General features: G+C 46.9%; 1 protein-coding gene across 4 annotated transcripts in view; it reads right to left on the reverse strand.

The window, feature by feature from the left end:
• rdh20 (retinol dehydrogenase 20) overlaps positions 1 to 12,653 on the reverse strand; it is a 26,822-nt gene that overhangs the window by 4,398 nt on the left and 9,771 nt on the right. For all 4 annotated transcript variants that reach the window (XR_012408195.1, XM_073954519.1, XM_678508.10 and 1 more), the window contains exons 2-4: positions 9,657 to 9,755; positions 9,419 to 9,564; positions 8,645 to 8,776 (exon numbers count right to left, since the gene is read on the reverse strand). Coding sequence is in view for 3 of the 4 variants with exons in the window: in XM_073954519.1 (XP_073810620.1) it covers positions 8,645 to 8,776; positions 9,419 to 9,564; positions 9,657 to 9,755 (377 nt within the window). In the remaining variant the exon portion in view is untranslated. The remainder of the gene's footprint in view (positions 1 to 8,644; positions 8,777 to 9,418; positions 9,565 to 9,656; positions 9,756 to 12,653) is intronic.

A 12,653-nucleotide genomic window follows, 5' to 3' on the forward strand; every position in this document is an offset into this window, starting at 1 on the left:
TCAAACACAATGAGCCAATGGCAGGTGAGTATTAGTTGCACATAAATACTTTGCCATAGAAAAACACAGAGAAGATCTGAAGCTTAATACTTGGATTAGTTTTTTTTGTATGTCTTGAGAGGATGGTCAATAAGAATGATTTTAGTCAATTTTCTAAAACTAAAGCAACTTATTGTTCAGAAGATCAACAAGGGTACATGCGTTTGTTTTAAGGTAACTTAAATCAGCAATGCTTTTTACTCTGCTATTTAATGTCACTCAAAGTGATGCCAATCATTATGTTGTAACACATATGGTGGCCGAGAGAGCTCAAATTTGCTGCAGGTTTAGAAAATGCATGCAAATGGAAAAATTCTAACAAACAACTTCATCAATTTGACAACACGCACGCGTGCAAATTCTCACAGCACGTGAAAATACAGAAACTAGGCTGCTTAATGTTTAGTCTTCACAATCATAAGACTAGGATATTTAAAAATAATAATAATAATAATATTAATAACAACACTGACTAATTCATCCATTTTTGGAGCCCTCTGACACGTTTCTGTTGTGGCTTGTGCTATTTGCAGAGTGTTGCTCCATTTACATGTGTTGTGAGAATTTGCTTTAGATTGTGTTTACAAACTGAAAAAGATATTTTCTCTATCAGGTAGTGTTTTTCTATATGCATGTCTTTTCTAAACTGACAGCGTGTTCAAAATAAAGTGCATAAACACGAATCAATAGATTCATTTTGTGACTATATAAATGACTATATAAAAAACTGCCATGAGACTGGGCTGTATGAGACCTACAAAAAGTTTTTCACACTGACAGCGGTCGTTGGAAGGCAGTTGTTAGCAACCGTAACTAAGAGGGGGCGGGGCTTACTGATAGGTCAATTTTCTATAGGGTATATAATAGACTGTAAAAAATATGGACGTTTTATTCGTGACTTTACAGATGTATATGCCGAGCTCAGCGGCTAATAAGTCGGAATTAGCTGAGGTAAAATGACGGCGACCAGCGAGACTTAGTTGTCACCCAAGACTTAGAGGTGCAGTAGGTGATTGTCTTCAGAAGCATTTTTTTTGTGCTGGTTGAAAGTCTCTTCACAGTCCAATAGTAATGATTCAAGTAAATTATCTAAATGTATTTATATCTATTTTTATATTTTGGGTAAGGCATAAAACTAAAAAATGTTCAAACAATTAAATAGAGTCGGACCAACAACTCTCATAATTCCGATAAGTAGGCAAAACTGTCTGTCAGCACATGCAGATTTGAACAACTGTGCAGCCGTTTGTACGCATCTATTGGAGTTACCTTTGCATGCTGGAGAAAGGATGAAACAATGTCTGAAGGATTTCACTAAGACAGGTAATGTTTGGTTTTAAAACTATTTTAGCTTCACACAAAGCTGATGTAAGGTTAGATGTTGTTACAAATGGGTTATATCTTCACAGAAGTGTTGTTCAGCCACTAAAATCTTTGAAAAAATCAAAAAGGATTGATAAGACTATTTTCAGTTTCATAAGGGACCTTTTACATCATCTATATAAATGTAGATTTTAATTAGTTTAACAAAAAAAACACAGGTAAATAGCGCTATTCTGCCTTGTCTCTCCCTATATTGTTTACCATGCAACTCTAAATATTCACTCTGAAATAGCATGTCAGTTTGGCTTGCTCGCCGCCGGACAAGCACTAGTCGCTTTTAACACATGAGAGAGGCTTCTTTTGCTGTGCTCGTATTTAAAGAGGTGTAGCTCTAGACGGCAGGGGATGGAGTGTGATTCAGAGATTTATGCTAAGCTGCTAGCATTGTGAAAGATCACCTACTGCACCTTTGATATAACTTAATAAAAATGAAACGGACGAGTTATAAAAAAAAAATAAAAATCACAGCCCCACACAGTTGTCATGAAGGATAAAATCGCTTTATGAACCAAAATCATTCTTTGTACCAGGCTGTAAACACCTTTTTTTCTGCTGTAAAGTTGGCCTTTTAAACAGTAGGGTCAATAGACATCTGCTCTACTATGGAGCCAGGACTAGCGGAATTTCGATGAATTGCAGTTTCACATTACTTACATATTAGCTTCACGAGGGAGAACGTTCGAGGTTACTAAAGTAACCCTTCGTTCCCCGAGGAGGGGAACGGAAGCACTATAAGTGGATTTGATTGTAAAATCCACGCATTGGGAGGTTCGGTTCAGAAGCTACTCGTCTGAAAGAGTATTGAACGGGCCAATTAAGAATGAATTGGCAGCGCAAGCCTGCGCAGGTGAGCGGCATAAGCAATCAACTGAGTATATAAGCTCACCTGGCGCAGCAGACGCTATCCTTTTTAAGCTGAAGAGACTTTCAACAGCTAAGGGACAGTCATTATGGCGACGGAGTATAGTGCTTCCGTTCCCCTCCTCGGGGAACGAAGGGTTACTTTAGTAACCTCGAACGTTCCCCTTCGGGGGGAACTTCAGCACTATAAGTGGATTTGATTGTAAAATCCACGCATTGGGAGCCCATTGAAAGCGCCATAATGACTGCACCTTACCAACACCCCCGATGAGGAGATAGTCAAGCAAGCGTGACGCACCCACATCATGGGGGGCGCGGTCCTCCAACGTGTCCCTGGCCCTAATTTATCCTACTTCAACAGAAGTTTTACGGATTTATATATATTTTTTGGGGTGTCGTGAGCATCTAGATAATTCTAGGAAATACGACAGTACGTTGGGAAGCGTGCAATCCCGATAGGGAGGACGCTGCGGAGGCCATCCGTTACCCAAGGGGGGATAGATGGCAGAATTTACATATGGACTAGCCCTAAAAAGGGGGAGTACGCATAGCAAAAGAGTGGTTAGCGGGGAGGGAAGACACGGGTCCGCCCAGGGGGGGGGGACTTAACCGTGGCTGAATAAGCATATGGGATCGCCTAGTGGGGACCACGCATAGCAGACACCTTTACCCAAAACGCGGGCTGACCAGCGGGCAGACCTACAACGTAGTGGGCCAGCAAGTGACTCCTCCGCTGAGTCAGTGCTGGGGGCCATGGAGGAATCTGCAGGGCTCACCTGACGGGGAACTTTACTGACAGATAAAAAGGCGCACGTATCTCCGTGTTAGGGAAAATGGCGCAGCAAGCGTGTTTCAACACCATACCGAATTGTTTCCTCAATCACCAAGGGTTACCTAATACCCTTGAGGAAACCGGCTCCACTCGCAGATTGTAAAACCTTGCAAATGTGTTGGGTGTCACCCAGCCCGCAGCTCTACAGATGTCTGTTAGAGGGGCGCCGCGTGCGCGCGCTCGAGAGGATGCGAAGCTCCGAGTGGAGTGCGCACGCGCTCTCGGGGGACGCGGCTCATCTCGGCTCTGATAGTGAAAGAAAGGCATCCACAATCTAGTGGGAACTTATTTCGGTACGGCACTTCCCTGCTGCCGACCGCTATAACAGACGAAGAGCTGCTCAGATGATCTAAACTCTGAGTGCGGTCCGGATAATACGCAAAACGCGAACTGGACAATAAATAAGGGCTGGGTCTGCCTCCTCCGAGGGCAGCGCTTGCAGGCTCACTACCTCGTATTAAAACGGAGTGGTAGGAACCTTGGGCACATATCGCGGGCGGGGTCTCATACGTGAGAGAAGCCAGCCCAATTACAGGCACGAGTCACTGACCGAAAAATGCCTCCGGGTCCCCGACCCTCTAATCGATATCAACGCGACCAGCAGAGCTGTCTTCAGGGACAGAAATATACTGAGTCGAGGATCGAAGGGATCTGACGCGAGGGCGAGATCCTAAGAGGGCATGAGAGGGGGCGGGGTGGATTAATTCGCTTAACGCCCCTGAGGAACCGGATGATGAGGTTATGCGTTCCCACGGTGCTGCCAGCCACCGCGTTATGAGAGCGGAGATGGCAGCCACGTAACCTTGAGTGTGGAGGGCGACAGCCTGCTCTCCAACTTCTCTCGGCGTAAAGAAAGCACAACGCTGATCTGGCAAATTACGGGGGTCTTCTCAGCGAGAGACACACCATTCAGTGAATAGACTTCACGTCAGGGCATAGGCGCGCTCGGGGAGGGGGCTCTAGCCCGAGTGACGGTATTAGCCACCGCAATCGGAGGTTACCTAAGTCTTCCTCGCGTCTAAAAATCTCTTCAAAGATCGGCGAGGGTGCCAGGTGGTGCCCTGTCCCTGAGAGAGTAGGTGCTCTCTCGAAGGGACTGCCAGGGGAGGGCTATCGCGAGGGAGAGCTCTGACATCCAGGTCCGGTTGAGCCAGAGGGGCGCAACCAGCAACCTGTTCCTCGTCCTCCCTGACCATGCACAGTAACTGCGCGAGCAGGCTCACTGGGGGAAACGCGTATTGCGCGTGCCCCGAGGCCAGCTGTAAGCCAGTGCATCCGTGCCGAGAGCACTCGGTCAGGGAAAGAACAACTGGCAATGAGCGATCTCGGGGGAAGCAACAGATCGATCTGGGCTTCCCCGAATCGCGCCCATATCAGCTGAACAGACTCGGGGTGGAGTCTCCATGCTCCAGGACGCAAGGCTGCCGTGAGAGCGCATCGGCTGCACGGTTGAGCTTGCCTGAATATGAATGGCGTGCAGCGATTTCAGCCGCGGATGACTCCAGAGGAGCAGACGGCGGGCGAGCTGAGACATGCGGCGAGAGCGCATACCCCCTATACGGCTGATATACGCCACCGCCGCCGTACTGTCCGTCCTGACCAGCACGTGTTGCCGCTCCAACACCGGAAAAAAACGGTGGAGAGCGGGGAACACTGCCAACAGCTCCAGGCGATATGCCAATGCAACTGGGTACCTTTCCACAGGTCCGCAGCCGCATGCCCGCAACGCACAGCCCCCCAGCCCGTGTTGGAAGCGTCTGCTGAAACGACAACAAGACTGGACGCCTGTTCTAGAGACACCCAGGCCTGTAGGAACGAGGGGTCGCTCCAAGGGCTGAGGGCGCGGCGACACAGCGCAGTAACAGAGACTCGGTGTGCGCGCGCGTGCCATGCGCGTCTGGGGACTCGATCGTGAAGCCAGTGCTGAAGTGGTCTCATATAGAATAATCCGAGCGGCATGAAGCGGCTGCGGATGCCATATGCCCCAGGAGCCTCTGAAATTGTTTCAGTGGGACCACTATTTTACTGTCGAGCTCTCTCAGACAGTACAGCATCAGCTGAGCGCGCTCTCCGGAGAGGCGCGCTGCCATGGTGACCGAGTCCAGCTCCAGCCCGAGAGAAGAGATCCTCTGCACGGGGGCGAGTTTGCTCTTTTCTCGGTTGACCTGAAACCCCCACAGGTGGAAGTGCCAGAGCACTTTGTCTCTGTGCATAATCAACTCTGTGCATAATCAAAAGAGAGGGCAATTCAGCCAGTCGTAAAGAAATTGAGTATGCAGATGCCCGCGAGCCGAAGGGGCGCTGAGGCACCCTCCGCGGGCTTGGTGAGGACCCGCGGAGACAGAGAGAGCCCGAAGGGGAGGGCTTTGTATTGCCAAGCTCGACCTTCAAACGCAAACCGCAGAAACTGTCGGTGGCGAGGAAGAGTGGAGACATGGAAATACGCGTCCATCAGGTCTAATGCTGCAGACCAACCCAGAGGACGAACGCACCGGAGGATGCGCTTCTGCATGAGCATTCTGAACGGCAGCTTGTGCAGGCAGCGGTTCAAAACGCGCAGATCTAGGATTGGCCGTGACCCACCGCTCTTTTTGGGCACGATGAAGCGTGGGCTGTAAAACCCGCTCTCCATCTCGGCTGGAGGGAGCGGCTCGATTGCATCCTTCGCCAGGAGGACAGCAATCTCCTCTCGCAAGACAGGGGCGGACAGGGGGCTGACCCTGGTGAATACACACCCGTGACTTGGGGGGCCGTTTCGCGAACTGAATCGCATAGCCGAGTCTGATTGTGCGTATGAGCCACCGCGAAGAGCTGGCCCGCGCTAACCAGGCAGGCAGAGCTCTCGCTAATGGACTCATCGCTACAATCGCTGACGTACCAGCAGTGGGGCAGCGCGGAGTGGGTGTGCTGATCCGGGAAGCTCGCGGGTCCCACGGAAAAGCTGGAGGTGAGATATTTGCTCTCACTCCAAACCCGAGCTCCGGAGGGGAGGCTCGAGGGGTGGGAGAAAGGAGACCGTCCTCCCAGCGCTCGTGAGCCACTGGCGAAACGCACCGAATCTGCAAGCTAGAAAGCATAGCGTCCCAGACTGGCAGATTTCGGACTGTCACATCTGGGGAAGTGAAAAGTGCCCTTTCATAATGTTTTCATGGCAGTAAAAAGTGCCGTTGGAAATGGGGCCCCGCCCTCCAGCGGGGAAAGAGCAAGTTCCCTCTTCTCCAGATGGCCTGTCCCAGGGGCGCTTCGCGGTCCGTTGCCGGACTTAGCGGCGTTCTGGGCAGGGGGGCTGCCTGCTTCCGAGGTGCCCGACGCGCTCGCTTCGCCTTAGGCGTGTGCGGGGGCGGAGCAGCTCTCGTAGGCGGACGCCTTCGGCGAGGAGCAGGTATGAATGGCACGGCGGGCGGAGCGGGCTACGGACCGCCGATAAGACATCACCCACCAACTGCTCTCTCACCGCCTTGAATTCCTGGGTGAATTCACAGACAGTGTCGCCGAACCTGGCTGGGGATATGGGGAAGTCAAGAAAGCGGACTTTGTCGACTTTGCGCATATCAGCCAGGGGTGGCGCTCCTGGACCACTAATGTGGACATCGTCCTCCCCAACGCACACGCAGCGGACTCAGTAGTCCGAAGAGCTAAGTCGGCGGCGGTGCGAAGCTCGTAAGCCTGGGTTGGACCCACCCTCGTGCAGCTCGGCCAGCGCCTGCGCTTGGTAGCGCTGGTAGGTGGCTATCGCATGCAAGGCGGAAGCAGCCTGGCCCGCAGCTATGTAAGCTCTAGCTCCGAGGGAGGTAGATAACTTACAGGCTTTGGATGGGAGACGAGGCGGACCCCGCCAAGAAGAGGAGCCGCGCGGATTGACCGCCATCGCGCACTCAACCTGAGGAATCGCCACATACCCCCTGGCTGTTTCACCGTCAAGAGTGGTTAGGGTGGAGGAACACGCAGCACGAGCAGAAAAAAGTGCTTTACAAGACCGCGTGAGCCTACTGTGCACCTCCGGGAAGAAGGGAACGCCCCTCTAGTCGGTCCGGCCGCGGAGCTGGGGGATAAACCATCTCCAACCCACGGCCGAAGCAGCCCGGGAAAGCACGGCTAACATGTCCGTTTCAGGATCCGTAGTGACAGCGCTCACCAGCCCGAAGGGGGCGAGCGGGTCTGGATCATCATCGGACAATGAAAGCCCACCCTCCGATGCCGCGGTGGACATCTGGTCTCCGGTGTCATCGGGCGTAAGGGCTACCATCTGTTAGACGGATCGCTTCCTCCGCCCGAAGCTTGGATGGAGCGCTTAGAGGAGCGGGAGGTCCGCGGGCCCGTGGGCGACGGATTATCTCTCGCTGAAACCCTCAGATCTGCCCGAGTGCCCGCTGCAGAGCAGGGGACAACTGGGGTGGTTCGCCTTTTTGCAAAGGCTAACCGCGATCTTGCGCAACAGTCATGGCATCGCAATGACGACATGAACTGCCCGCGAGCAGCGCATTAACATGCTGGACCCCCAGACATGTAACACAGTGCCCGCGCCCATCATCCGAGGACAGGAAACCACCGCATCCAGAAACGCACAGTCGGAGCGCCGTCCTGATAAGGACGTGCTGCACGACTGTGTTGCTCTTTCTGTGAAGTTTGCAACTTTATACGCACCGCTCTGGAGGACCGGACCCAAAGAACGCCAGGCAAGGGAGAAACCCAGCTCGACCGTCTGCCACTGCGTGTACACACTCTGGACTGGGAGAATGCTCTCGTTCGCTCAGAATCGCTGGTCACAGCAGGAGGAACCCTCATCGACTCGATCAGAAAGTCTCTGAAGCGAAAAGGATAGCGTCTGCTGCGCCAGGTGAGCTTATATACTCAGTTGATTGCTTATGCCGCTCACCTGCGCAGGCTTGCGCTGCCAATTCATTCTTAATTGGCCCGTTCAATACTCTTTCAGACGAGTAGCTTCTGAACCGAACCTCCCAATGCGTGGATTTTACAATCAAATCCACTTATAGTGCTGAAGTTCCCCCCGAAGGGGAACGGGAGGTTGCTGCTTGGGTATATGCAGAAGTATGCGGAAGGACTTTTTCAGTAACCTGGGTCAAGCGCTTCTGGTAAACTGTATGCAGTTACAAAATCGTCACATTTAAGGTCTTTTTTCTTTCAAATTCAATGATCTTCACTGCCTGATTGATCTACATTATAAAAGTGACCGCACCATGTCTTTAAAATATGAACATTTATTTTACCCCAGTATTTTTCATGGAGTTTCTGCCTGATCCTGACAGCCGCGTGCATGTAAATGATCTCGTTTTACGCTTGAACAACTAAATGAGTGCTGAAGTCTGTTTAACTGATTGTATTTTAATTACATTACAACATCGATGCTTTAAAAGGACCCATATATAATTGAAAAAAAGTCGCATTAACCGTACACCGAAGGTTTATCGGTATGGGAAGAAACACTAGCTGTGCATATACCCTATTGTGGTGCAGATGTGAATGGTAATAGAGTTAAAGTCACGTATGTTAAAGTCGGTCTGTACTCACGCTCTGGCCAGGAAGGGAAGGTATGTTAGTCTGGGGATGCAAACTAATGGCTGGTCTATCAGAATGGCATTCATGGCCTGCTGGACACAGTACAAGGGCTCCAATGGAGGCAGGATCAGCGCAACTTCCTCCCTATAGAGAGATAAAAAAATGAAGAGTCGGAATAATTGTGTTGCTTCATATTTAAATAAATACATCTGTTATAACCAATGATGATCTAATAGTTTAAGTTTAATATAAATCTTTAAGTGTAATATAAATAAAAAAAAGACACAGTTTACAGTTTCTCTCTCTGGATTTACTGTATTTATAGGAGACATGACTATGGTATGGAATGCTTTGGTTAAGAAAGTAACCCTCGTTCCCCAAGGGTGGGAATGGAAATGCTATGTGGAAACTTCCACTATGGGGATTGCGTCAGAATCTAATCATCTGAAAGAGTATATATACAGGCCAATGAAATGCCAGTGAGTCACTTAAAATTAATTTTGTATAAACCGCTGCATGTGCCAAGCTAAGGCATCCTTTTCTAGCTGAAGAGCCTTTCACGACTAACAGCTAAGCTGCAATCATTGTGGTGAACAGGGCCGTGCACAGGGGGCTGGCATGGTGGCTAGAGCCACTGCCCCTCTGCCCTCATTGGCTGAGGTGCCCCTCTCAGCAGGCGCAGAGACCCCCCCCCCTTCCCGCACTTCACTTTGGTGGGTGAACTACTGTATCCTTTTATCCTTTTTGAAGTTAAAACATTGGTATTGTGTTGTGATATCTCCTGACCTGATTCTGCAGCCTTCAAACATGCCAGTGTCCACAATATAAGGACACACAAGAGTAGTTTTCACTCCATCCAAGTCTTCGGTCAGCAGTTCATGGGCCAGAGATTCATGAAACCCCACTGCAGCAAACTTACTGGCACAGTAGTCCTGCCATTCACACGAGTGCATTAATGACATGTATACAAGCAGGTTAAAGAAGGACTTTGAACACTGTCTTACTTAGTTACTGTTCATCTCACCTCTACACAGGCTGTGCTGAAGAGTCCAAGAACGCTGGCTATAGTGATGATGTGCCCATGATTTTTATCCTTCATCTGGGGCAGGAATGCCTTCACAGTCTGTATGGAGACAAACAAATCATACAGTTTGATAATATATTGACTGAAAATCACTTTTCAGTAAAAAACAAAACGTAATTCAGAAGCTGCTTGTTTATCTGTGAAATTATGTAAAAACCTTGATGAAAACACGTTCTAAAAGAAGCACCATAACAGCGTAAACCTTTTGCTCAATTTCATGTTTTCCCAAAACATACGATAGCTTTGTGTTGACTGAAAATGAATGGTTATTCACTCATAATCTTCCCCTCAAGCAAAGTTCTCCAATCTCATTAGTTTCAGTTAAGAATGAGATTTCTAACAGGTTTGGTTACATCACAAGCAAAGGCATTCAAATGTGAGTGAAATTTCAGAGCTTTGGTGGAGTATTTGGAAGACATACGGATTTGTAAATAAAGTCTGAAGTATTCATTTAATAAAAAAAACAAAAAACTTCATTTTACAGTGAAAAAAACTCACAAAAAAAACCCTTAAACTTGGGATTTTTAGAAATGTGCTATGGTAGAACTATGTTATTAAAAGTAAATAGGTTAGATCAGTGGTCCTCACCCACATGGATCAATTGGTACCGGGCCACACAAGAACTGTTAATAACTATTTCCGGTTTAAATATTATCTGAACGATCTTATATTTGATAGTATGAATGATCTTTTATTTTGAAAAGTATTTTATTTTGAAAAATGACCACATTCTCTCGTTTACATCTTTCTCACTTGAGCGCCCAAATATAACCAATAAGCAGGGGCGGATTTAACCAATAAGCAAGGTAAGCAACCACTTAGGGCCTCAGGATATCTGAGGGCCCCCAAATATACATATTCATATCATATTTTGAACGGTGAGGGTCTAAAATGTTTCATTTGAATGTAATCATTACATCTGCGCAAATTAGGGATGGGAAGATTAACCGATATGTATCGATACGCGGTCATGCGCGTGCACGATGCGAGTGCATCGGTTGAGCAGCAGAGGATGAATGAAATTTTGGAAGCAAATCGAGATGCATCGGTTTTTGCGAGATGCATCGATTTTTCCGAGATACAGCTTTTATTTTTAATATAGAATGTATTTTTTATTTATTAACAAGTGTTGTCAACCTGTTTTTGGCGCATAATTTAATCGACCTACATAAAGTAAGCCTTAGCATCGGATTTGCGGATGTGTACACTCACACTACAACTCAGTGTATCAGGTGTGCGGATGAAGCTAGTGGAGCGCCCTCAGAAAGCGCGAGAAGCAAAACAAACATTTTATTCCCCACTGAGTTCTAAATCTAAAGTATGGCAAGCAACATTATGGATTTAAGGATGGACGACATGACAGGACAGATGCAATTTGCAAAATGTGCCGCGCATCTGTAAAATACGCGGGCAGTACGACTAATATGATATCTCACTTGAAGCGGCGCCACGGTGTTGTTGTGAAAGCATCTTCCAGTGTTTCTGCATCCCCGGCTTTCGCAATGCTTCAACCAGCTCCAAAAGTGGTGAGAAAAGCATTGAAAGTTTTTTTTTCCATGCGCAACAGTTCTGCTCGCTCTACGCCAATAACGAATGCTATTGCATTGTTCATCTGCAAAGATATTCAGCCTAGTGTCACGGAGAACGAATGTTTTAAACACCTCCTCCTGTTAATTTTTATTTAATAATAATAATAATATTAATAATAATAATGATAAAAATAATGGGTGTCACGGTGGCACAGTGGGTAGTTTGACCACCTCACAGCAAGAAGATTGCTGGTTTGTTATATTTTTATTAGCCTGTTGTTTACAGTGACAGTGATGTTTCAACGCAGCATAACACTGCTAGTTCACGACCTTAAGTTTTGAATAATCAGTGGCAAAATATATCTTTGTAAAACTTGTTTTCATAGTTGAAAAGTTAAATCAAAATTCTTGTTGTGCAATGCTAAATTTATTTATGTTGAAAGAGTGCAAATATATATATTTTTTAATATATATTGCACTTATACATTCTGTTTATCTTGAAAATACTTAAATAATATGTGCTATATGTTCTAAAATGGCCTTCTACTGTAAACTGACACTCTGACTCTGAGAGAAAAGCCAGTTTGTAAAAAAGTCTTGGTTTTGCTTGGTTAATAAATAATCAAACTCATTCAATGGCACAGCATCCTCTTTCACATCATCTCATAAACTTGATCTAATTAGTTAGTGCTGAAATATCGCATCGTATCGTGATATGGGTGTGAATCGTATTGTGTTGCATCGCAATATGTCACAAATGTATCGCTAATATATCGGATCGTATTCTTTGTATCGAGATGCGTATCGGATCGGCATTATAGCTTAGATGCCCAACCCTAGCGCAAATGTATCCCACACCTTCAATTATGGAGCAGTCCAGCAGTCAAATCAGTAAAGATTTAGTTTAAAAAAACAAAATAGTTCACCTATTATGTTTAGTTGTGAATTCATCTTAAGAAAACAAATAGTTTCAAAAGTTTTACAAGGTGCTTTACATGTTATTATTATCATTATTGTGCATTATGATAAAATTTAGAAAAGGAAATCGAATGATATAAGAAAAAATCAGCAAAAAGTAAAAGTTACAGGTGCATTTTAGAACTTTTGGGCCCAGGGCCGGAGTGGGACTCATTTTCAGCCCTGGAGTTTCAAGCCAGACCGGCCCATCTCAGTTCACGACTGATTCCAATTCAGTTTCTAATTTCACTATCACGACTTTTTCAAGAAAACAGCTGCTTTAGAAATTTAAATGTTCAACAACCCTAACAGTATTATATGTCTTTACAATAAAAATGAAAAATAAAATTAATAATACTTTTACAGGTGAGATTCGAAAACGGGACCGCGGCGTTGAAATGCAACATTCGTAACACTGGACCACAATGGCGCTATAAATGTGGCAATAAAA

The sequence above is a fragment of the Danio rerio genome, chromosome 6, assembly GCF_049306965.1.
Source record: "Danio rerio strain Tuebingen ecotype United States chromosome 6, GRCz12tu, whole genome shotgun sequence".
NCBI lineage: Eukaryota > Metazoa > Chordata > Actinopteri > Cypriniformes > Danionidae > Danio > Danio rerio.